This window comes from Girardinichthys multiradiatus, chromosome 2 (genome assembly GCF_021462225.1).
Source record: "Girardinichthys multiradiatus isolate DD_20200921_A chromosome 2, DD_fGirMul_XY1, whole genome shotgun sequence".
Classification (NCBI taxonomy): Eukaryota; Metazoa; Chordata; class Actinopteri; order Cyprinodontiformes; family Goodeidae; genus Girardinichthys; species Girardinichthys multiradiatus.
This window is the reverse complement of record NC_061795.1, coordinates 36,593,325-36,619,708: the sequence shown is the minus strand read 5'-3', so window position 1 is coordinate 36,619,708 and position 26,384 is coordinate 36,593,325. Positions and strand designations below refer to the sequence as shown.

At 40.6% G+C, this 26,384-nt stretch overlaps 1 protein-coding gene across 4 annotated transcripts in view; it reads right to left on the bottom strand.

Annotated features, from left to right (window-relative positions):
• brsk2a (BR serine/threonine kinase 2a) overlaps positions 1-22,990 on the bottom strand; it is a 272,067-nt gene extending 249,077 nt beyond the window's left edge. For 2 of the 4 annotated variants that reach the window (XM_047349822.1, XM_047349812.1), the window contains exon 1: positions 22,312-22,979. In XM_047349822.1, the coding sequence (XP_047205778.1) occupies positions 22,312-22,405 (94 nt within the window). In that variant the 5' untranslated portion in view covers positions 22,406-22,979. Of the gene's footprint in view, positions 1-22,311 lie in introns of all 4 variants that reach the window. The other 2 variants (XM_047349792.1, XM_047349802.1) reach the window with 2 other exon arrangements.
• Between the last annotated feature and the right edge of the window lie 3,394 nt (positions 22,991-26,384).

Sequence of the window (26,384 nt, the reverse complement as noted above, 5' to 3'; positions counted from 1 at the left end):
TCTTTTGTCTTGCTGTATCTGTCAATGCTAAAAGAGCGATCAAAAAAAATGCTAATGCCTGCTTAAGGGTGTAAATCCAGACTACAGAGCAGGGCACATGCAAGAAGACAAATTCACAGGTACAATGAGCTCCTCTGGGTAAAGATCTGAATATTTCATAAAATCTCATTAAGGCATGAAAATAAGAGGTTCAGATTTTATGACACTAGCAGTAGAGTAATAAATTCAGGTCGCATGCCAGTCTTACAGAAACAATTGTAAGCTTAAGGGCACCAAAAACTCATCTTAATAAACACCTAATGTTTTCCTGCTTATAACAAGACATTCACTAAATCTTTGTAAACCTTTAATTATGGTGTTCATTTTCCTGATACTTGATATAAAAACAAAGATCTTCTTAGTGCTTTTTAGGATCCATGGAATGATCTCAGTTGACAGGGCCATAGTTAAAAAAAACAAAAAAAACAATGTCAAGGTGCCATCCACAATATATGTTGATATACTAGAGAATCCATAGAAAGAAACAGTTGCCTTGCATAGGTCATTCAATTTTTGACAAGTTAGAGTAGCGTTATAAGGAAAGCATATGCAGCACTATCCACAAATATTGTTCTGCGCCAATTCTTGCTGTGTAGTTGAATTATTTTCTCAACAGTCACACTTACTGTTTAGGTGGTGCCTGATTGTGTACGTTAGGCATTATTACACCTGCAAAGTTTTCTGCTGTATTTTAATAGATTAAGGGTGAACTATGGGGAACATTTGTATAACAGTTAAAAAGTTTGTACATTTTCTGTGTATTTTACCTCTTCTGTCCATTCATAAACTGTCCAAAAGCTCATCCTGAGAAAAAGCCACTTATTTTAAAGTCAGATTGTGGCATACAATCAGATCATTCATTAGATCAAATGATCAAAGTGATGTAGTATAATAAGAATGAACAGATTTTATAGGTTTGACTGAATGGAGTGATGAGATTTGTTTGGGAGAAAAAAAAACCATGGGCCACAGAAACATAAGGGATTGCTTTCCCACTTAAAGAATTGGGGAGCAGTTGCTTCACTTGCTCCACTGCCAATGGGTGAGGTAATTCACAGCTGTAAACAGTAACTCAGCCATGTTGAAGTAACAACTCGCTAGCTTAATAACCATCCATGACAATTTCCCCTTCACCAATACGTACCCTCATTGTGTACCAAAGCATTTCCTTTTCGTCCCTGCTTACGTTCATCTTATAACTATGAAAGAAACAAGTGCATAAACCATTTCTATATGCAGATTTTCTATACTTATACATACTTCTATACTATACTGTTCTCCAGTTATCTAAATTAAACTATAGACAGATCACCAAAAATAAAAGTTGAGAATTCAGTTAAAAAGTTAAAGAATCTCTACTTGTTTCTCTTTCATTTAGTCTTTATGCTCATAAACAAGACAAATGAGATTTCTTACTATGTATTGCCTCACTCCTGCTTTATGATAAACATGCTGAATGCTTATGGTACCATAAACTTTTAGCATATGGTGTGAGGCTTAAAAAGAAAAAATGAATCTTAATTGCCGATGATAAAACATTAGAGGAACATTAAAATTATGCACACATTTAAATCATTGTCCAATTACAATTACTGTACTCCCTTGTAGTTTGTTAAATAAAGTATGATATGTTCTGCTCAAATCAATCTTTCCAAGCAATTACCAGCCTTAGCCCATAAAGCCAACACAGTCTATGCTTCTTCCATTAGATGTGCAATGTTAGCCTCCATTTACATTACAATTTTCCCATTTACGCAACTGGTTATAAACATACTCATATTTTTAATAATACAAATGTTTTTGGTTGTTTTTTGACAAGTAACATTTAGTGATGAATAAGAAATATGACGATAGCAAAAGAGGAAGGAGAAGTAATGAAAATCGTTCACTATTCAATGACTTTACAGGAAAATATGATTGACTGTAGATGAAGAAGAGGCCAAATTAATATCTGCTTTAATGCACGTGAATGCGCATTTTTGCACATTTGTATTTAGCAGTAGTGAGTGTCGTGATGTTTATGTGCATTTTGTGTGTATCTGCAGATTGGCAGGAATATACTGCAGCGGGAGTATATGTAAAGATTTAATTGAATTCCTTCAGCTAGGACGGCAGCCCACAGCACTCTGGCTTATCCGGCCCTGAATTGCTTCCAGTGAGATCTAATCATGCTGCATGAAATGAACCTTACCTGAGCAGAATAGCAGTACGAGGTCTGGGGGCTGCAGGGGAATACCTCTATTAGGCACAAAGCGAGGAAACGATGGAGGAGGGGAGGAAGGGGTCAAGAATGAAGGCAGTGGCAAGATGTGTAAGAGAAGAGCGTAATGGAAATTTGAAAAAAATGGTTCGACTTCAATTTAAGTTAATTTGTAACCTTATGTAGGGAATAATTTTCCATTAAACACCTACAGTAATCAGTTTAAATTGTTTATTGAATGGAAGTTATTTAATCAACTTCAGTCATTCACTGAAAACAATATTACATAAGCAATGTTGCATTCATGTTTCAATTTAAGTACGTTGAAAAGTGGCACAACAAATACATGGAAAAGGGATGGGACTCATAAAAATAAAAATAAATTGTTAATAAGGGTGTAGTAAGCTCTCCTTGCATGAGATCTTGTGAGATTGAGAGGTCACATTATTTCCCATCAAGTTTTGTCTTCCAAATTGCTAACCCCACTATCTGGTCAAGTAAGTACATTTTTATGTAACATGGAAACAAACATGCAACATGCATGATCTCAAGTTCAAAATCTCAAATTTACCCCTGTCACACTGTTGCCATCTGCCTTATACTTTAATAATGCAGGAATACATGCTGCCATAGGTAATCAACACTCCAGCACACCCCTTTCACATATTTAATATTGTAACATACAAAATTTAATCACCAGCTAATCTGGATTGTTGCACATGGAGATCCACTCACCTCGGAATGGCAGATGCTTGAGCCTGGAAGGAAAGCTCACTGCATGGCCTACTTTCTGATTAGATCAGCTCATAATTATATGATAACTTTGAGCCACTCAGGTTATAAAAAGAGCATTTGTAGATTGTCAGTTGATTTCTAAATGTGATGGTAACATCCCTGAAACAGTAACATACTGCATCCTTAAACAGCTGATCTGAATTCCCCACCCTTGATCCAAATAGACGAGCACTATTCAAACCAGGAGAACATAAAAAAAAAATATATATAGGACTTCAAATTGAGGTTTCATTAAATCTTTTGGATTTTCTTACGTTAGATCTGCATTTTTAACAGCAAAGCAGCACAATCTGCTGCTGTAAGTCAGCCAAAGCAGTGATGAAGCAGACTCAAAGCCAGACTCAAAGCCATAATGATGACTGTAATACATGACTCATGCAGTGCATCACAGACCTGCGTAAATGCATATAGCCAAATGGACATATATTCATTTAAGCTTTAATTACACGCATTATAATATGTCAAAACAGCAGTAGGGGCAGACAGCTGACCAACCAAAATAACAACCTGTTTAGTAAGGGCCACACAAACACCCATATCACATTAAAACATGCCACTGTGTTGATACTGATGCTCATATGGAAGCACTGACAAGTTTACCAATGCACGCAAATCGCACAGCATTAACATTGATGTTGGAAAAAAACTTCACGATGTACCTTTAATGACAGCTGAACACAGGTTTGACTAGCTTTCCAAATGTGCAATGCAAGGCATGAGGAATTGTATGTTAGTGTGTGTGTGTAAGTGTGTGTCAAGCATCCAGAGCTGCCTGGAGCGATTCTTCCTGCCATGGCTGCAAATCCTACAGTGTTGATGTACAGGTCCTTCTCAAAATATTAGCATATTGTGATAAAGTTCATTATTTTCCATAATGTCATGATGACAATTTAACATTCATATATTTTAGATTCATTGCACACTAACTGAAATATTTCAGGTCTTTTATTGTCTTAATACGGATGATTTTGGCATACAGCTCATGAAAACCCCAAATTCCTATCTCACAAAATTAGCATATTTCATCTGACCAATAAAAGAAAAGTGTTTTTAATACAAAAAACGTCAACCTTCAAATAATCATGTACAGTTATGCACTCAATACTTGGTCGGGAATCCTTTGGCAGAAATGACTGCTTCAATGCGGCGTGGCATGGAGGCAATCAGCCTGTGGCACTGCTGAGGTCTTATGGAGGCCCAGGATGCTTCGATAGCGGCCTTTAGCTCATCCAGAGTGTTGGGTCTTGAGTCTCTCAACGTTCTCTTCACAATATCCTACAGATTCTCTATGGGGTTCAGGTCAGGAGAGTTGGCAGGCCAATTGAGCACAGTGATACCATGGTCAGTAAACCATTTACCAGTGGTTTTGGCACTGTGAGCAGGTGCCAGGTCGTGCTGAAAAATGAAATCTTCATCTCCATAAACTTTTCAGCAGATGGAAGCATGAAGTGCTCCAAAATCTCCTGATAGCTAGCTGCATTGACCCTGCCCTTGATAAAACACAGTGGACCAACACCAGCAGCTGACACGGCACCCCAGACCATCACTGACTGTGGGTACTTGACACTGGACTTCTGGCATTTTGGCATTTCCTTCTCCCCAGTCTTCCTCCAGACTCTGGCACCTTGATTTCTGAATGACATGCAGAATTTGCTTTCATCCGAAAAAAATACTTTGGACCACTGAGCAACAGTCCAGTGCTGCTTCTCTGTAGCCCAGGTCTGGGGAATGCGGCACCTGTAGCCCATTTCCTGCACACGCCTGTGCATGGTGGCTCTGGATGTTTCTACTCCAGACTCAGTCCACTGCTTCCACTGGTCCCCCAGGGTCTGGAATCGGCCCTTCTCCACAATCTTCCTCAGGGTCCGGTCACCTCTTCTCGTTGTGCAGCGTTTTATGCCACACTTTTTCCTTCCCACAGACTTCCCACTGAGGTGCCTTGATACAGCACTCTGGGAACAGCCTATTCGTTCAGAAATGTCTTTCTGTGTCTTACCCTCTTGCTTGAGGGTGTCAATAGTGGCCTTCTGGACAGCAGTCAGGTCGGCAGTCTTACCCATGATTGGGGTATTGAGTGATGAACCAGGCTGGGAGTTTTAAAGGCCCCAGGAATCTTTTGCAGGTGTTTAGAGTTAACTGGTTGATTCAGATGATTAGGTTCATAGCTCGTTTAGAGACCCTTTTAATGATATGCTAATTTTGTGAGATAGGAATTTTGGGTTTTCATGAGCTGTATGCCAAAATCATCCGTATTAAGACAATAAAAGACCTGAATTATTTCAGTTAGTGTGCAATGAATCTAAAATATATGAATGTTAAATTGTCATCATGACATTATGGAAAATAATGAACTTTATCACAATATGCTAATATTTTGAGAAGGACCAGTACAGCAGTCAGCCACAGACAGCACATTCATGTCTCTGTGTATGTGTTTGTGCGCATATGTGTATGTATGTGTATTAATCTAACTGTGTACACACTGGATTTGAATAATATCAGGAGGCAATGACCCTGAGAGATGCTTTACCACTGTGGCTTATTCTCCACTCGACACACAACACCTCTTTGGTGCGGCTGTCCCCCCTCTTCAATGTTTTTCTTGATGTTTGACCATGTCCCAAGAGGTGCTACAAAAGGAATAAAAAAAAAAGCAAAAGCTTTGGGATACAATGTGGAAGCAGTTTAATCAATTTCTGACTTGATCGTGTTATCAATTCCATAATATGAGAAGATACAAAGGGGTTAGAAAAAGAAAAGAAAAAAAGCCTTATAGCTGCGATGGGAAAGGGCATAGAGTCATTGGACTAATACGTTATCCCCACCTTTCTGAAGCATTAATTACGATCTCTGATATCTAATAATCAAATACTCCATTTATTTGGTCCAAATTATGGTCTTTTAAAGAGAAAATAAAAATGTTATTTTTCATTGCAAAGTATTTTATAATTTTTTATTTCTGTTTCCCTGTACTAGATGTGACAGAGTACAGAGAGAAAGTTAAATGGTGGTTGGTGGACTCTCAGCTAATCAAAGTGGAATACAAATCCAAATAAGAGCGTGTGCTAGCTGCATTAAAAGATTTATGCTGAAGAACTTTGATAAGCCAAACCACTACAAGGCAAGGGATTTTAAGGCGAGCAGCACTGCCTGAACCTAAAATATATCCTACAGAGTGAAAATCACATGTAGGCATTCTGGACTTTTAGAATCAAAATGCCATCTCTAGTTTTCATCAATGCACTGACATGACAGCAGATGAGACTTGGCAGCAGGCTCAAAGCACTTACCCTTTCTTTGATCAAGTGGCACAAGTTTTTTTTTTTTTCCACCACTCCTTTACCTATGATCTAGGTGGCCTTAAAAGACCCAACTACTTATCTGAACTGCAAAATTAACCTCCTATTGTTCCTCCACAAAAATTACAAATACTCCACCATGAAAGATGCAATAAAATAAATCTAGCTGACTAACATGCTGATCACTGGCTTTATATAGGCAAGTCAAGGAATTAGTTACAGAAAGAAGCATCTAGTTCAGGTTTCTGGTTTGTGGAGAAGGGATAGCAAATTATCTTAATGCTACACATGCTCAGACAACATCTAAAGGTCTTTCAACCAAGTGTACTGTTTGTTTTTAGACCATCGCTTGCCATTATAAACTCAATGTATCACACCTTCCCATTCTCAGCCATCTGGTTTGTGTTGCACTCATTAAATGAGCTCACAATTTCATTAATGTATGTTTTCCTGCAAAACAACTCAAAGGGAGTTGCTAGTACACTGGCTTATGCAATAAATAAAAAGAAATAAGTACATGTAAAGTATTTATGTAAAGTATTTTCTTTCTAAAATTATGACATAACCCACTTGAAAAAAAAATTCTGAATCAAGATGACCTAGGAAGGTTTTTAATTTAATTAATAACCCGTAAAGCAACCAATTCGTCCTGCAGAATGTTAAAAATAATTAATAAATTATGCATACAGGCATCATGTGCAACCCAGCTCAAAAAGGTTTCATAATAGTGGTGCCTTAGCCAATTACAGCTTATACACACACAGCACCATGAGCAGGGATACTGGCACTTTAAAGAGTCTCTCATTTCTGAACCTTGTGTATTGAGAGCTGAACTCCCCATGGGTGTATAGTGAGGAAATAATTAAATGTGCCACCAGATGGTACTAGGCTAAGCTAATATGTTTAAATGTACATCTAAAGCACCTCAACATGAAAAAGCTGGAAAGTCACTAGCAATGACATAACTTAAAGGAAATATTAAAATTCAAATATACAGGTCCTTCTCAAAATATTAGCATATTGTGATAAAGTTCATTATTTTCCATAATGTCATGATGAAAATTTAACATTCATATATTTTAGATTCATTGCACACTAACTGACATATTTCAGGTCTTTTATTGTCTTAATACGGATGATTTTGGCATACAGCTCATGAAAACCCAAAATTCCTATCTCACAAAATTAGCATATTTCATCCGACCAATAAAAGAAAAGTGTTTTTAATACAAAAAACGTCAACCTTCAAATAATCATGTACAGTTATGCACTCAATACTTGGTCGGGAATCCTTTTGCAGAAATGACTGCTTCAATGCGGCGTGGCATGGAGGCAATCAGCCTGTGGCACTGCTGAGGTCTTATGGAGGCCCAGGATGCTTCGATAGCGGCCTTTAGCTCATCCAGAGTGTTGGGTCTTGAGTCTCTCAACGTTCTCTTCACAATATTCCACAGATTCTCTATGGGGTTCAGGTCAGGAGAGTTGGCAGGCCAATTGAGCACAGTGATACCATGGTCAGTAAACCATTTACCAGTGGTTTTGGCACTGTGAGCAGGTGCCAGGTCGTGCTGAAAAATGAAATCTTCATCTCCATAAAGCTTTTCAGCAGATGGAAGCATGAAGTGCTCCATAATCTCCTGATAGCTAGCTGCATTGACCCTGCCCTTGATAAAACACAGTGGACCCACACCAGCAGCTGACACGGCACCCAAGACCATCACTGACTGTGGGTACTTGACACTGGACTTCTGGCATTTTGGCATTTCCTTCTCCCCAGTCTTCCTCCAGACTCTGGCACCTTGATTTCTGAATGACATGCAGAATTTGCTTTCATCCGAAAAAAGTACTTTGGACCACTGAGCAACAGTCCAGTGCTGCTTCTCTGTAGCCCAGGTCAGGCGTTCTGCCGCTGTTTCTGGTTCAAAAGTGGCTTGACCTGGGGAATGCGGCACCTGTAGCCCATTTCCTGCACACGCCTGTGCACGGTGGCTCTGGATGTTTCTACTCCAGACTCAGTCCACTGCTTCCGCAGGTCCCCCAAGGTCTGGAATCGGCCCTTCTCCACAATCTTCCTCAGGGTCCGGTCACCTCTTCTCGTTGTGCAGCGTTTTCTGCCACACTTTTTCCTTCCCACAGACTTCCCACTGAGGTGCCTTGATACAGCACTCTGGGAACAGCCTATTCGTTCAGAAATTTCTTTCTGTGTCTTACCCTCTTGCTTGAGGGTGTCAATAGTGGCCTTCTGGACAGCAGTCAGGTCGGCAGTCTTACCCATGATTGGGGTTTTGAGTGATGAACCAGGCTGGCAGTTTTAAAGGCCTCAGGAATCTTTTGCAGGTGTTTAGAGTTAACTCGTTGATTCAGATGATTAGGTTCAGAGCTCGTTTAGAGACCCTTTTAAGGATATGCTAATTTTGTGAGATAGGAATTTTGGGTTTTCATGAGCTGTATGCCAAAATCATCCGTATTAAGACAATAAAAGACCTGAAATATTTCAGTTAGTGTGCAATGAATCTAAAATATATGAATGTTAAATTTTCATCATGACATTATGGAAAATAATGAACTTTATCACAATATGCTAATATTTTGAGAAGGACCTGTATTTGTTGCCAAAATGAAGTCTGTTTCACAAAGGTGTATCAGCAGGATCTCATCTGGTAAAAATAATTTAACCCATTATAAAGACCCAGAAGAAAAATCTCTGCTTGTGAATCTTTTTTTTTTTTTTTTTAAAGAAAGTAAATAGTTCTTGATTCCACTGATTTAAATCTGCCTACCAACAATAATCAAACACCGTTTTGTTATTTTTGGGTTTTTTTGAGGAATCTCAGCTGCAATTGATCATCTCTGGTCAAAAGTCTTAATTATTCAGACTGGTCAAACTGGAACTGGACAATTCGACACCAAATAAAGATTTGAAAAGACCCTTTGAGGTTTATTAAATCTTTATTATTGTTAAAATGCAAAAACCATTTATAATGCTTTTGAGACATTATGACCACCATATTTATAAATATCACAGCTCAGACCTCAACAGTTATTTTACACAGATTATAGAACTTTTCGAACCGTTTGTGAGCTTTAGTAGTAAAATTAAATCAGATTATCAGTGTTTTTGAAAAATCTCTTCTCACCCTCAGAAACCAAACATTGTGTGCAGTCAGGGGCCTGTTAATTTATCAAGGCAAACCTAGGTTTTAAACAATTAGGGTTTTTAAACAGCAAAGGTTTCAAATTTCTAATTTTCAGTTACATTTCTTAAAGATTAAAGTCCTTTAAGTGAGATGCCAGAGAAAGTGTTGGACCAACCAGGGTTTTGTCTGGTTGTAAAGGGCATGGAGTAACACTGTGTACCTGCTCCCCCACCTGTTGCTGTGTGCTGCTGGTCAGCTGGCTCAAATAAGGCCACCACATTTCTTCCCTCCCAAGAATAAAATAATTTGACTGGAAACTTTTAAAAGCAACCACAATAAAATATGCGATTATTATAAGTGCAATAATCAATGTGTTGAACTATTTTAGTAGTAGTAGGACTTAGTGCTGGATTTTGGTTTAAATAAAAGCAATTTTAAAAAGGTTTTTAAAAGGTTGTATAAATATGTAATGCTGTATAGCCATGATATTTTTATTTAGGGGTGCAAAAATACATTGAATTTATAAAGACAAAATACAACTATGAGACTATTTTCATATAACCTTAGCCACAGTTAGAAAACTTATTTGTGACAGTAAAAACTAATATAAGATAGATATGTAATAATTAGGAAAATACTACAAATTAGAGGCTAGGCCTTGAAAAAAATTGGGCCAGAAGCGTTTTTTTTTGTGATAATCCCCACCAAATAAAGACACCCATGTGACTTGCATGAATAAGAAATGGCAAGAAACTGCACCAAGGTCAAGGTGACGGGCCCACTCTCATATCTGATGAAGGATAGGGTACAGTTCAGAGGCACAGGCAGCAGTGGAGTGGTGGGAAGACTCATAAAGAACCCCCACCCACTCATGCCTTCCCATTTCTGAGGAAAGTCTGCCAAGGCTAGCTGAGCTGATGGCAACTAAATCTGAGGCTCTCCACATGTGCTAATCTCCCAGATTTAAATGGGAGCACAACACAGAGCACAGAGCAGGACAAGCCGGTCTGATCCACCACCGTATGTTGGAGCACACAGCCACCATAGGCATGTGTATACATGCAGCGTACATGTGAACACTATTAATCACATTCATTCATATGCTCATTTATTACTGAAAACACACACAGCAAGAAAATAAATCATTCAAGATGAATAAATGCAAAGCTTCAGGCATGATGCTACCTTCAGACGGCAGCCACCTTAAAGGCTGAAGAGTGAGCTAAATTAGAGCCACAGATAGAGATGGTGTCATCTGACTGTAGTGAGAGCAGAAGGGAGTACCTCCTTTCTTGCTTCAGGAGGGAAGACTGGGAACCAGCAAGAAGCAGGGAAACCATGACAACCAGGCAACCAACCTTGGCAGCCAACCCAGTATTCTCACAGTCTGAGCCAGACAAGTGGCTAAACAAGGGTTAATCTCAACTGGGTGAAAGAGAGAGACAGGCTGATTAAGCCCACTGCTGTGTACACAGACATTTAATACTCTACATGTCTTACATGGCAAAGTTTAAGAAAAGACATCCAGTTTGACTGGATGAATAGCAAGCAGCATGAAACGAGCGATGTTAAAAATTAACTCCTAATTTTTTGTGTATTGACAGTGCAAAGTCATCAACTTTTTAAATATGAGAAGTTGCAGCAGCATGAAAGACAAAATTGTGTTTTTCTACTTGCCTTCCACTCTTTCTACTCTGGAAAACAAGAAGTGTGAAATTATAAGTAACATGAGATATAAATCACATTACAGAAAACACAGGAGCCGAGCAGAAGTGGGAACCTTGACAGATGGCAAAATGGACGAAGTGGAGTGTGTGAGTGTGGCGTGTCTTGGTATGACTTGGGGGAAATGGACCATAGCACTCACATGTCCTAACCTTGTTCCCCATGCTACATAACACTGCAGAGAAGAAGCAACAGTAGGTGCGCTGGGTTAGGCTAGTAACGAAATTGGAAGCAACTGAGCCTGTCCAAGAAATGCACACAAAAAACCCTCACACTTATTCATGATCACCCACTGAGAGCTTTCCAGTGTTCCTTCACTTATTCAATGACCTCCATCTAAAGATTGAGCCCCCCCAATATAGAGATGAAAAGAAGGTGATCAATATGTTCTCTTAATTAATAACCTCCACTGGAGTCAGAATGTTCAGGACCACTTCATCCTCTCGCAGTTTAGGGCTTTTTCTTGCCTCTACTCCCACTCCATCTCCCTGCCTTTGCCCCGCCTTGCTCCTCCCCCATTCTCCACCTCTATCCTCATCATTAATCTTTGAAAATCCTTGGCTACATACATTTCTCCCAATCGATGCAATTCCACCGAGGTCTTGTCTGATTTACCACATGACTGAATCCCTGTATGAATCTGGACTGGCCAGAGGAAACAGGACCGAGAATGAGAGAGCATGGAAATGAGGGAGACAATGCTCATTTCATAACCCACAACAGAAGTCAAACAGCAAAATTTGACAAGAGAATCCAGATCTGCTTAAGACACAGCATACTACAGGTCCTTCTCAAAATATTAGCATATTGTGATAAAGTTCATTATTTTCCATAATGTCATGAGGAAAATTTAACATTCATACATTTTAGATTCATTGCACACTAACTGAAATATTTCAGGTCTTTTATTGTCTTAATACGGATGATTTTGGCATACAGCTCATGAAAACCCAAAATTCCTATCTCACAAAATTAGCATATCATTAAAAGGGTCTCTAAACGAGCTATGAACCTAATCATCTGAATCAACGAGTTAACTCTAAACACCTGCAAAAGATTCCTGAGGCCTTTAAAACTCCCAGCCTGGTTCATCACTCAAAACCCCAATCATGGGTAAGACTGCCGACCTGACTGCTGTCCAGAAGGCCACTATTGACACCCTCAAGCAAGAGGGTAAGACACAGAAAGACATTTCTGAACAAATAGGCTGTTCCCAGAGTGCTGTATCAAGGCACCTCAGTGGGAAGTCTGTGGGAAGGAAAAGGTGTGGCAGAAAACGCTGCACAACGAGAAGAGGTGACCGGACCCTGAGGAAGATTGTGGAGAAGGGCCGATTCCAGACCTTGGGGGACCTGCGGAAGCAGTGGACTAAGTCTGGAGTAGAAACATCCAGAGCCACCGTGCACAGGCGTGTGCAGGAAATGGGCTACAGGTGCTGCATTCCCCAGGTCAAGCCACTTTTGAACCAGAAACAGCGGCAGAAGCGCCTGACCTGGGCTACAGAGAAGCAGCACTGGACTGTTGCTCAGTGGTCCAAAGTACTTTTTTCGGATGAAAGCAAATTCTGCATGTCATTCGGAAATCAAGGTTCCAGAGTCTGGAGGAAGACTGGGGAGAAGGAAATGCCAAAATGCCAGAAGTCCAGTGTCAAGTACCCACAGTCAGTGATGATCTGGGGTGCCGTGTCAGCTGCTGGTGTTGGTCCACTGTGTTTTATCAAGGGCAGGGTCAATGCAGCTAGCTATCAGGAGATTTTGGAGCACTTCATGCTTCCATCTGCTGAAAAGCTTTATGGAGATGAAGATTTCATTTTTCAGCACGACCTGGCACCTGCTCACAGTGCCAAAACCACTGGTAAATGGTTTACTGACAATGGTATCACTGTGCTCAATTGGCCTGCCAACTCTCCTGACCTGAACCCCATAGAGAATCTGTGGGATATTGTGAAGAGAACGTTGAGAGACTCAAGACCCAACACTCTGGATGAGCTAAAGGCCGCTATCGAAGCATCCTTGGCCTCCATAAGACCTCAGCAGTGCCACAGGCTGATTGCCTCCATGCCACGCCGCATTGAAGCAGTCATTTCTGCCAAAGGATTCCCGACCAAGTATTGAGTGCATAACTGTACATGATTATTTGAAGGTTGACGTTTTTTGTATTAAAAACACTTTTCTTTTATTGGTCAGATGAAATATGCTAATTTTGGGAGATAGGAATTTTGGGTTTTCATGAGCTGTATGCCAAAATCATCTGTATTAAGACAATAAAAGACCTGAAATATTTCAGTTAGTGTGCAATGAATCTAAAATATATGAATGTTAAATTTTCATCATGACATTATGGAAAATAATGAACTTTATCACAATATGCTAATATTTTGAGAAGGACCTGTATCTGTATGGGCATGTCCAGCCAGGCACGGAAATGACAAAAACTGTGTGCACAGTATCTATACTATACACACACACGGGGTATTAATAAAAGTTCCTAAAATTCTATTAAATTCAAAACTATTTAACTGATCCAAAAGTAAAATGAAGTGTTTTAGCCCCTTTTACGCACGTTTAAAACAAAGAACAAGTAGACAACATATGTAGCTGACACACAAGCACACCAGCATCCCACCATTTAGGATCCATTTCAGGGCTGACAGAGTCAGGCTCTGGCTCTAACCAGACAGTGAAACAGCTGAGACCATGCTGGCTTGGCTCCCTGCTCTGCAGCTCTGATCCAGACTGCTAACATAGTGAGCAACCCAGCTGGGAGTAACATGGAACAGCCTTTGGGTCAGGGCTTCTCTGACCTGAATGTTTGAACAAGACCATGAACAACATGGGCCCATCATTGCAGACTTGTAGCTCTTTATTTCCCCACACTCAGCTATTTCAGATCAGAGCCGACAACTTTTTCCAGTTACTGTGAACACAGGTGAGCTACATACACCTGTTTGAGAATTATCTTTTACAGCACAAAGGCATCAGGTCAACTAGAGTATGAGCACCTGCACAACTCACAGGAAACAGATGCATGTACACTGAAATGCAATACTTTTATAGATTTCTGTAGATTTGCCTAGTGACTTTTCATTAACCAAATGTTCCCTTCTCCCTTGTCATCATAAGGAATGTGCTGAGTGTGGATTTCTTGTACCTGACAAGAAGTCTTTAGGAGTGGCAACTGATCTAAACCAACCACACTTCAGCCATGTATCGAATTAGCAGTTATACATTGCTGCGCAACTTACCAGACATTCAAAATCTTTAAATGAATGTATCCATTTTTCTGCATGTGTAAAATAATAAAATAGGCAAATTAAGGTTATGTCAAGGGTTTTCCTGAACCATTATACAACAAAAAGCACAAAAACACGCTGAACTGCAAACAGTCAAGTACACAGTAAGAGTTACAACTTGGCAAGTCTTTTTGCTTACATGAAGACAGTAAGAACCACAGGATACTGGTTTAAATGCCTTGTAGCAGTGAACCCGAAACAAGATGTCCTCAACAGATAGACCACAACAGGGAGTGCTTAAGAGAGAAAAAGGACATCAAGACATCACAAACAGATGAACAGTCAATATAAAAAAGGTCCCTGCAGCAGAAATTATTTCACTCTCCAAACATCCACTGAAAGAAGCAAAGGCCCTGCACATCCATTCCCAACTCTCAGTCTGTCAATATACAAGTGTGGAAAAAAAGTGCATTTACACTGGATTAACATACAACATTTTCTAGACAATAGGCCTTCAGTTCTACTATTAAGCTACTGTACTAAATAGCCCTCAGGAACAGAGCAAAGTCTTTTCAACACATTAGGGAACAAAAAATTGATTCAGCCAGTCTTAAGTTGCAGCACTGGCAAAAACACAAATCCAGCATATTCAGATTTGTCAAACAAAGCTTCCAGGTTCTGTAAAACCAGACGAAAGTTGAGATGGAGTCCTGCTGAGATGGAAACATTGAACATGTAGATTTTAATTACTGTTTCAATTAGAGTTACATTTGCTTGTACATAAATGAGGGGTGGAAAAAAAAACAAAGCATTCATGTTGTACCATTTCTCATCAAACTGAAGCCTTTCTAGTGAAGCCCTCCCCAGTTGCTGCCATAATATGACTTCACCTGGTGACGTAAACCTACATTATGGGCCCAGGAAGCTGTGTGCTTAAAGCCTGACACCTTGTTGCATCTTTGTTTGAGACTTCTACGTCAAAGCAAGAAAGGAGGTAGATATTGTGTTGCCCTGAGCTGCTGACAGAATCAACTATTGAAAAGTTTTTATTGTTCTTGCCAACAGAACTTTGTTACAAGCGTATTCAAAAAGCCTCAACACCTAAATTATATTGATGGGAGCTAGGGCTGCACCATATTTATATATTGGATATTTATCATTATCGCCATATCACTGTACACAACAGTATCATAAAAAAACTGCTTGGACTGCAATAAATGTTAGCCAATTATAAAAATTGCATGCATTAAGGCTCTCTAGGAGTGCATTAAGATGTGCTGATAAAATAACTTAGAAACTATAACTACTTGTACTACATCTCATTTCATTAGCTATAGCTAAATGCAACTTTTTCAGTTGTTGAAATGTGATAAAATAATGTCATTTACTTCCAGCAGGGGTCCGTCTGTAATAACCTCAAAGCAGAAAGAATAACTCATATTTCTTTGTCGCAAGTTATATCATAATCACAGCATTCACAGACATTATATATCACGTTTTCTTTATATCGAGCAGCCCTAATTGAAGCATTCTAGATGAGCAACAGATGACAATATAATGCTGAAGTTTGCCTCCTTTGTAGCTTCCTGTGAGCACTAAGCTAAAGAGCTAGGATTTTAGACTGCATTTGATCAAATAGGTCACATTTTCAATGCTTTTTTGCCATTAGGATCACCATAGCTATAAAAGCATAAAATCAGTAATATATGGTCTAGTGCCTATACAATCCTGAACTGCTCTTTAAAACAGTTTGTGACTAATAAAACAAAAAAAGTAGGATTCTTAGTTCATGAATCCAATATCACATATTGCTTTGTCTTGCGAGCTGAAGGTAACTTGCACTACCAACAAAACGCAACATTATGACCCCCCACATTTAGAGAAAAACTGAATTTTTGAAACATTTTAACTTTGAACTTATAGTTAGAGGTCTTACATGGTCTTTATCTAGTGGTTTGCCACTAAGAGGGACAAGAAGCCAGTCAAAGGTACATAGTAAATAAGATATTTAGGTAGGCAGCACACGTCAAGAGAACATCCCTGTTAGAAGCAGGATGCAGGTTACTTGCTTTAAATGTCAGTAATCATAAGGTTTTGATGTATTGAATTACTATATACACAATAGAAAACCTGCAAAAAAAAAAAAAACCCATCAGATGGAAACACAATATTGACAAAGCTCTACCAATCAACCACAGAAACTCAGGCCTCTTTCTTACAGCTTCAGTGCCAATCAGCAGGCAGCCATGCAGACACTCCATATCTGCAGACCTTTTCAGGGCTGAATGCACACCTGACAAAGGAGGAGTCATACAAACACTCTGCAGAAACTAAATGGAAACAGTGGTCTCCACTTTAAAAAAAAGAAATACTTGCTCAAATCAGCTGGACAAGCATTTGGGAAAAGACCCTGGCATTCATACATAAACATACATAAATACCTCGGTGTTCACCTGGACAACAGACTAGAGTGGAGATGCATCTGTGAAGCCATCTACAAGAAGGGACAGAGCAGACTGTACTTCTTGAGGAAGCTACAGTCCTTTGGTGTTTGCAGCAAGATGCTGCATATCTTCTATAAGTCTGTGGTGGAAACTGTGATCTCTTCTGCCATCATCTGCTGGGGAAGCCAGGGACTTAAAAAAGCTCAACAAGCTGATGAAGAAGGCTGGCTCTGTTCTGGGGACTCCTCTGGAACCTCTGGAGATCATTGTGCAAAGAAGGATTCTTCATAAAATGAAGAACATTATGGAGAACCCTGAGCATCCTCTTCATGAGACTGTTGTACAAAAACAGAGTGTCTTCAGTCAGAGGTTTCTTCAGATCTGCTGTAAGACAGAGCACTACAGGAGATCCTTCCTGCCCACAGCCATCAGCATCTACAACAGCTCTTTGAAGAAACCTCCATAATATGAGCTATAACAACATTTAATTTCCCTTTGGGATTAATAAAGTATTTTTGAATTGAATTTGAATACCACGGATTAGTAAATGTCATCTGTTGTATGCAAGACATGCTGTACACTGACAAAGAATTGCTAAGGTGCTAAGCTATGACAGGACAGCCTATGCAACCTGTGGGGCACGTGAACAGTGCGAGTGGGAGCTGTTCGGATTATAGCTGTGTAGGGGGATTAGAGCAAGATCCAAATCAGAACTGCCATGGTGGCCATGTGTGTGACTCAGGACAAGCTCTAATCACTTAATGAAGTAGGACTTGCACAACTCCTGAGTTGAACAGGCAGATCAACAAGAAGTCTTCCGCTTTCCCTTCTCTGCTAATATAAGCCAACCCTTGCGTGGGAACTTAGCTCACTGGACAGTCCCTGCTGCCAGTCAACGTCGAGCCAGGCCCATTGGGCATTCACAGTTGCCAGGCCAACCCTTTTCATGGGGGCCTGGGAAAAAGATCTGACAGATTAACAAATGGTTAATGGGAAAATGGATGTTACACTCCATCAAAAATCTGAATACATCTGGAATGGGCAAACAACTCAGATGCCAGTGACCAAATTATTTTTCCAGCATAACACAAACAGACTTAGATTATGCTGTGTTTTCAGTTTATACAAAAGGAGAAAAAAATGCAACTAAAAACCACAGCCAAAGAAGTTCCACATTAATGTGAGTTTACCATGGGTTCTGAAACACTCGAAAATGTTTGTCAAACATGCCTGGTGTACCTGTAGCTTGCATTCTTACGCATATATGGATGTGACATCTGAAGAAGAGCATGAAAAATCCATCACAGTTGGCCCTGGCTCTACTGTGAACAGAAACGATGATCTCAGTGACACCACATAATTAAACGTCTGTACCATGCAGACGATACCAGCTCAATACTAGCACAAACACCCATTAGGGAGGCTGCAGTGGGCAATCAGAAAGCAAGATGAGTCTTACCTCCTTCAAGCAAAAAAAACAAAAAAACAAAAACAGAGGTGGTGGCTTTGATGGAAACCAAAAAAAGCACCCTTAATACAGCCTAAAACATGATGACCTTGAGTAAAGTTACCAGTGTTTCACTTTAACACTTTTCTATTTTATGTATAACTGGATCTAATAGTTTATTATTAATTTAAACATAAAGGAAACAGTTTTTTACTACTGCTTTTATTACTTTACTTATCTGGAAATGTTTTTCACTGTTACTTGATTTTAATACACAGTTAAGCAAGACTGGAAATGAACACTTAAACCAAATTTTGTATTAGTTGAACCCTCTTTTCCATTCAGAACTTCCTTATTTCTTTATGGTATAAATTCCACAAGGTGTTTGGAATATTTTTTAGAGATTGCGATCAATATAGGCATGATGGTATCATGGATTTTATGCAAATTTGTCAGCTGCACAACCATGATGCAAGTCTCCTGTTCCTCCACATAATAAACTGGCTCTTATGAATTGAAATCTGTAACTGTGAAGCCTTTTGCAGTTAACTCATCGTCAAGACATCACCGACCCCCTCCTGGACCCCCTGCAGTTTGCCTACAGAGCCAACAGGTCTGTAGATGATGCAGTCAACCTAGACCTTCACTTCATCCTCCGGCACCTGGACTCCACAGGAACCTATGCCAGGATCCTGTTTGTGGATTTCAGCTCTGCCTTCAACACCATCGTCCCAGTTCTGCTACAGGAGAAGCTCTACCAGCTGAGTGTGCCCGACTCCACCTGCAGGTGGATCACTGACTTCCTGTCTGACAGGAAGCAGCGCGTGAGGCTGGGGAAGCACGTCTCTGACTCCCTGACCATCAGCACCGGTTCCCCCCAAGGCTGTGTTCTCTCTCCTCTGCTCTTCTCCCTGAACACCAACAGCTGCACCTCCAGTCACCAGTCTGTCAAGCTTCTGAAGTTTGCCTCACCTCCTCCATCACCATCTGGTACGCCGCTGCTACAGCCAAGGATAAGGGCAGGCGGCAGCGTGTCATTCGGTCTGCTGAGAAGGTGATTGGCTGCAGTCTACTGTCGCTCCAGGAACTGTACACCTCCAGGACCCTGAAGCGGGCAGGGAAGATTCTGGCTGATCCCTCCCACCCTGGTCACAGACTCTTTGAGACTCTCCCCTCTGGCAGGAGGCTGCGGTCCATCCGGACCAAAACCTCACTCCACAAGAACAGTTTTTTCCCATCTGCCACCAGCCTGGTTAACAAAGCCCGGAAACCACCCTGACACTCTCCCTCCTCCCCCCCCCCCCTTTTTTTTGCTGACAGGACACCTGTAACTCTATGTGTTACATTAACGCTCAGCATGGACTCCTGCTTTACTTGCACTGCCATACTTGCACAATGATCACCTGCACTGTTGTATTGCTCTTGCATCTTATACTACTCTATTCTTACTCTCACTCACTTAAAACTGTGCACATATATTTATATTATATTGTAGATATGTTTATACTGTTTAATTTGTACTGTATTGCACCGACTACGCCAAAACAAATTCCTTGTACGTCCAAAAATGTACTTGGCAATAAAGCTTTTCTGATTCTGATCAAAAAATCTGTTACTCTTTGAGATATGATGCAATATCCTGCTCTAGGTACAACGGGGTCATAAACAGATGGACATGGCCAGCAGGAATAATCATGTAGGCTGTAATATTAAAACCATGCTCGGCTTATATATTAGCGGGGTCCAAAGTATGCCCAAAAAATAAAAATAGTCCACACACCATGACATCACCACCACCAGCCTTAACCATTGATACAAGGCAGGATGGATCCATGCTTTGATTCATTTCCCCCCCCCCCATCAAATTCAAGGTATCATCTAAGCTGAAATGGAGACTTATTGGCCCAGGCATATTTTTCCAATCTGTTATTGTTTTGCATTTAGAGAGGGTATTTCACATACCTTTGTTGTAGTGTGAGCTACTTTTGCCTTTCCATCATCTTGTACAAGTATGTCCATTCCCCTGTGACATTAACAAGACAGTTTTATCCACACAACTGCACCTCACTGGATTTTTTTCCATTTTCTTTCATCTCTCTCAGTAAATTTGAGAGATGGCTGTGTGTGAAAATCCCAGTGCATCAGCAGTTTATAAAACACTCAGACCAGCCATTCTGGAACCAACAACCATGCTACATTCAAAGCCACTTAAATCCTCCTTCTGATGATTAATTTGAACTTTGGCAAGTTGTGTTAACCACATTTAAATGCCTAAACCTATTAAGTTGCTGTGATGTGACTGGCTAATTCACAATTTATGTTAACAAGTGTAAAGAGGCCAGCATGTCTAGCAACAGCCAGCCAGGCTTTCTTGTAATCAACGTAGTACTCTATTTACAGCCAGCTGACTAACAGTTAGCAGCAACAGGTTTAGGAGGGGCGCACAGCCCATCTTCGAAACAGCCGGAAAAAAAACTCACCTCACTTCAAAGTCACTTCAACTCTTGCCCCATCTCTAGAAATTGTATGACCAAAACTTTGTTTTTTTGTAACTTCTCAAAACATTGATATTGCTTGATATACGAAAACACATACTTCCACTGTTAAATCGTTGCATAAGACAACAACAGAGTATTAGTTTTTCCAAGAAGACACTAATCATTAAATTAGCATACATTTGCAGATTTATTTAGAGGGAAGCACAGGTAGTTATTGCATAAGGCAACGAAGGAATCACTTATAAAAAGCGCACACACACGCACACACAGTGATACACAGTGTAGACAACACCCATTGCTGAACAGTAAGCTGTGGACCAGGTGAATTAAGTGACCAGGAAAATATAGAGGAAAGCATACTGTTTAGGAGTGCATAAAAACATTTACACACATGGCAGCTCAGCATGACCAGCTGGACTGAACAGAGGAAAGTAACGCCTATTGTAGCCATTTTAGACAACAGATGGGATGAAAATCTACCCATAGATAGACGCAGAGGAGAGGAAAAGTCGCTCCCCTCATTTTAAAGGTTGGTGAGCTTAAGAGGGCGTGCTGCAATCAGTCCTGCTATTTTCTGCCTACACACATACACTGGCAGGGCTGTACCTGCCTCTCCTTTCACATGGTTCTGCTGCATGTATTTGACCAGAGGGCATTCTTGCTGTCCAGTCACACGCACTGGAGCTGCACTGAAATACACAAGCATCTCCCCAGAGAGCCTGAAATATTACCAGCTCCTGTTCCCAGTGCATCCTCTTCTAAGTGTACATCACATGTGCTGCATGCAACTTAAAAAAAAAAAAAAAAAATGCACCGTCACTGCTGTCCAGGCTTGACAGAAAGCATCTGTTTCTCATTCAGGAAGCCCAGTTGCATCCCCCTCGGGTGTATGAATATAGATTAGTGTGGCTCTGCAAGCAGTTCGTGTTGTGTCAAGGTGGGATGTTCTGTTTCGAACTGAGAAACGTCTGCCTCTCGCTCTCTCCTTGCGTGCATGCGGACTAAGAATAGATCAATCTATCAGGCAAATCGGGATTAACGGCGTTGCGCTCCAATCACAGAACACTCACCGGGTGCGCAAACAAGCAGGAGGAGCCGTCCCAAATAACACACACACACATTTTTAAAAAAGTTGATTTGTCCCTGGCCATCGAGCTGTCATGTGTTGTTGGACGCTTTTCCACAAGCAGATTCGGTCCAACGCCAACGCGTAAACAAGGAACCCCATGTAAAGCAACATCAGACACAAATCCCTCCTCATCCCACTGTGTGAACAATGATTATGTCAGATCACTGTTGAAAACGAAAAAACCGCTCCAGTGTCACATAAGGGCTAGGCAGGTGTTTTGTAACTAAAGCATTAGTTATCTCTCACCTGCAGACACCACACTGCAACTCGCCCCGGCGGAGCGCATTGGAAACAAATTGTGCAATTAAGGCGATGAGGGAAGGGGGGGTTGAAGGGTGATTCGGACAGCAAGCTGTCCCAACTAACCTGTCTGTCCTTTCCCGAGCGTCTTCTCCAAACGATAAGGTCCCACGTAATTGGCGTGCTGAGCACCGCTGTTGTCTTTCCCGGACGACGACATATCGAATCTCTGTTCAAACTAGACACTTTCTAATAAAGCGCACGAAATTAGACACTCCTCGCTGGAGCTCCAAGCCGCCGCTGCTGCCTCTCTGTTAACTCCACAGCCTCTTCTCTCCCTGTCGCTTCTTCTGCCTCTTGGTCTCTATACCTACCTCACTCGTTTTTTGAGGAGGTGAGGTTCTTTCTTTTTCTGGGTGCTTTGCCCCTCTCTACAGTCGCAGGCGAGTCGCAAGTGCCTTGAATATCATTGTGGTGGTTAAAAAAAAAAAAAAAAAAGCAGCGCTGCCGCTGTGCGTCTAAGGGAGGTGCTGCCGAGCGGCTGTAAATGATCAGCAGTAGTTTCAACCAATCAAAGAGCAGAAACTGTCTTCGCTGACCCTCCAGTTTCTTTCCTTCAGCGCACTTGCTTCTTTTCCCACAACAGTTGCAACTTGTGATCTTGAAAGTTTAAACTAATTACTGTGAACATAAATGCAGTATACATAATTAAAAGTAAAACTGAACAAATGGAGTTTACTTCTATAACAGTGCTGTTCTAAGTCAGCCATCAAAAGTCTGGCGTGCAGCATGCATTAGATCTTGCCCTGGTTTAATACACCTGAATCAAATGATAGTTCATTACCAAGCACCTGTAGAACTTGATAACACATCCCTAGGAGGCAATTTAGGCACTTGAGTAGGTAGGGATTTACAGGTCCTTCTCAAAATATTAGCATATTGTGATGAAGTTCATTATTTTCCATAATGTCATGATGAAAATTTAACATTCATATATTTTAGATTCATTGCACACTAACTGAAATATTTCAAGTCTTTTATTGTCTTAATACGGATGATTGTGGCATACAGCTCATGAAAACCCAAAATTCCTATCTCACAAAATTAGCATATTTCATCCAACCAATAAAAGAAAAGTGTTTTTAATACAAAAAACGTCAACCTTCAAATAATCATGTACAGTTATGCACTCAATACTTGGTTGGGAATCCTTTTGCAGAAATGACTGCTTCAATGTGGCATGGCATGGAGGCAATCAGCCTGTGGCACTGCTGAGGTCTTATGGAGGCCCAGGATGCTTCGATAGCGGCCTTTAGCTCATCCAGAGTGTTGGGTCTTGAGTCTCTCAACGTTCTCTTCACAATATCCCACAGATTCTCTATGGGGTTCAGGTCAGGAGAGTTGGCAGGCCAATTGAGCACAGTGATACCATGGTCAGTAAACCATTTACCAGTGGTTTTGGCACTGTGAGCAGGTGCCAGGTCGTGCTGAAAAATGAAATCTTCATCTCCATAAAGCTTTTCAGCAGATGGAAGCATGAAGTGCTCCAAAATCTCCTGATAGCTAGCTGCATTGACCCTGCCCTTGATAAAACACAGTGGACCAACACCAGCAGCTGACACGGCACCCCAGACCATCGCTAACTGTGGGTACTTGACACTGGACTTCTGGCATTTTGGCATTTCCTTCTCCCCAGTCTTCCTCCAGACTCTGGCACCTTGATTTCCGAATGACATGCAGAATTTGCTTTCATCCGAAAAAAGTACTTTGGACCACTGAGCAACAGTCCAGTGCTGCTTCTCTGTAGCCCAGGTCAGGCGCTTCTGCCGCTGTTTCTGGTTCAAAAGTGGCTTGACCTGGGGAATGCGGCACCTGTAGCCCATTTCCTGCACACGCCTGTGCACGGTGGCTCTGGATGTTTCTACTCCAGACTCAGTCCACTGCTTCCGCAGGTCCCCCAAGGTCTGGAATCGGCCCTTCTCCGCAATCTTCCTCAGGGTCCGGTCACCTCTTATTGTTGTGCAGCGTTTTCTGTCACACTTTTTCCTTCCCACAGACTTCCCACTGAGGTGCCTTGATACAGCACTCTGGGAACAGCCTATTTGTTCAGAAATTTCTTTCTGTGTCTTACCCTCTTGCTTGAGGGTGTCAATAGTGGCCTTCTGGACAGCAGTCAGGTCGGCAGTCTTACCCATGATTGGGGTTTTGAGTGATGAACCAGGCTGGGAGTTTTAAATGCCTCAGGAATCTTTTGCAGGTGTTTAGAGTTAACTCGTTGATTCAGATGATTAGGTTCATAGCTCGTTTAGAGACCCTTTTAATGATATGCTAATTTTGTGAGATAGGAATTTTGGGTTTTCATGAGCTGTATGCCAAAATCATCCGTATTAAGACAATATAACACCTGAAATATTTCAGTTAGTGTGCAATGAATCTAAAATATATGAATGTTAAATTTTCATCATTACATTATGGAAAATAATGAACTTTATCACAATATGCTAATTTTTTGAGAAGGACCTGTATCTAAAGTATGCAGGACAGTGGCTCTCGAAGGCTGGAGTTGGGAAACCTGTTTTCTATAAACTAAAATTAATACCAAAAGACCAAAACAAAAGACAATTGATATATATTTTTTTCAAATAAAACAAAGATACTCAGATTTCATTCATATTTTGGGGGGTTTCTACACTGACAGTCTGCATGTCACAAAATATTGTGACATAATATTCTGGAATGCCAAAGAATGATCTCCCTTTTAATAAAGTTATTTTAGGCATGCTTTAATAATCTGATACTGTTACATCTATGCTGTTAATTTTAGTTTTTTTTTACTTTTAGTAATTTATGTCTCCATTTATTTTGTCACAAAGTTAAGTAAGGGGTAAGTAAGGGATTTTTGTAACTATTTATGTTGATACTTAACAAGTACAATTTAAGCTGTGTGTTGTTTCTGAACAGAGTAATTGATAGATTTTTGGCTTCCTTTAACTATGTGTACATTTTTGTTTTTGTTTTTCTATAAAAACATACACCTGCCCCAGTGCCTTCATTGTTTAGCTGTGTCTTCTGGATGGAACCATTGATATATGTATTCCTGTCATTATTTTTGTGGACTCTCTTTGTCATTGAAACTACTCCTGGCTCATATCTTTCCAGGATGAAGCCATTAGCTGAACTAATTGCTGCCATTAACTTTGTATATTCTATTTGTTGTTCTTTTCCATAGAAACCTGGCTCATTACTTCTGTGAATGGCACTGTCGCTTTATTGGCCAAAGCCATTGATGGAGAAAGTATACCTGGCTCAGTGCTTTGTTTAGCTGCAGCTTTTTTCTGAATAAAGTTACAGGCAAAGCAGTGGTTGCTATTACGATTATGTACTGTCTTTGTTTTTCATTCCAATAGAAAGTATTGAGAAAGATGTATGTTTAGCAGTCTCTCTTTCCTCGACAAAGCCTTCGATGGAGTTATAGCTGCCATTTGTGTACTCTCTTTTTTTTTTTTTTTCCAGAATCAGAATCAACCTTATTGGCCAAGTTTGTGTACATAAACAAAAAATGTGACTTCCATCACTAACATCATGTTTTTAAAACAGTCCAAACAACAACATATAAAAACAAATAAATAAGGACAAGGAACAATATGTTCAAGTGTGTCTTTCACTGTATGTAAAAGACAGAAGGCAGGTTGTGATAGTGCAAAGTTTTTGCCTTTAGTGCTCTGTAGCACAGACTAAAAGTAAATAGTTTGTTTCCAGGATGTGTGGGGTGTGCATAGATGTTAACTGCCCTTCTCCTGACCCTATACCTGTACAAGTCATGGGTGGAGGTAAGGTCAGCCCTGCTGATCCTCTCTGCAGATGAAAGTTTTTGTTGCAGTTTCGACCGGTCCTGCTTTGTAGATTAGCTACGCCACACAGAGATGGATTAGCACAAAACAGACCAAATGATGGCAGTGCATAGGATGACCAGCAGTTCCTATGGAAGGTTGTACTTCTTGTGTTGCCATAGAAAGTTTAGTCTCTCCTGGGCTTTCCTCCGAACAGTGTCTATGTTTGAGGACCAATTCAGCTCTCGAGAAAGAGTGGTTCCTAAAGTGATCCACAGCAGACACAATGTTGTTGAGGATGGTGAGAGAAGGCAACGGAGGGGGTGTTCTCCGAGTCCACCATCATCTCCACTGTCTTTCCCAAAGTTC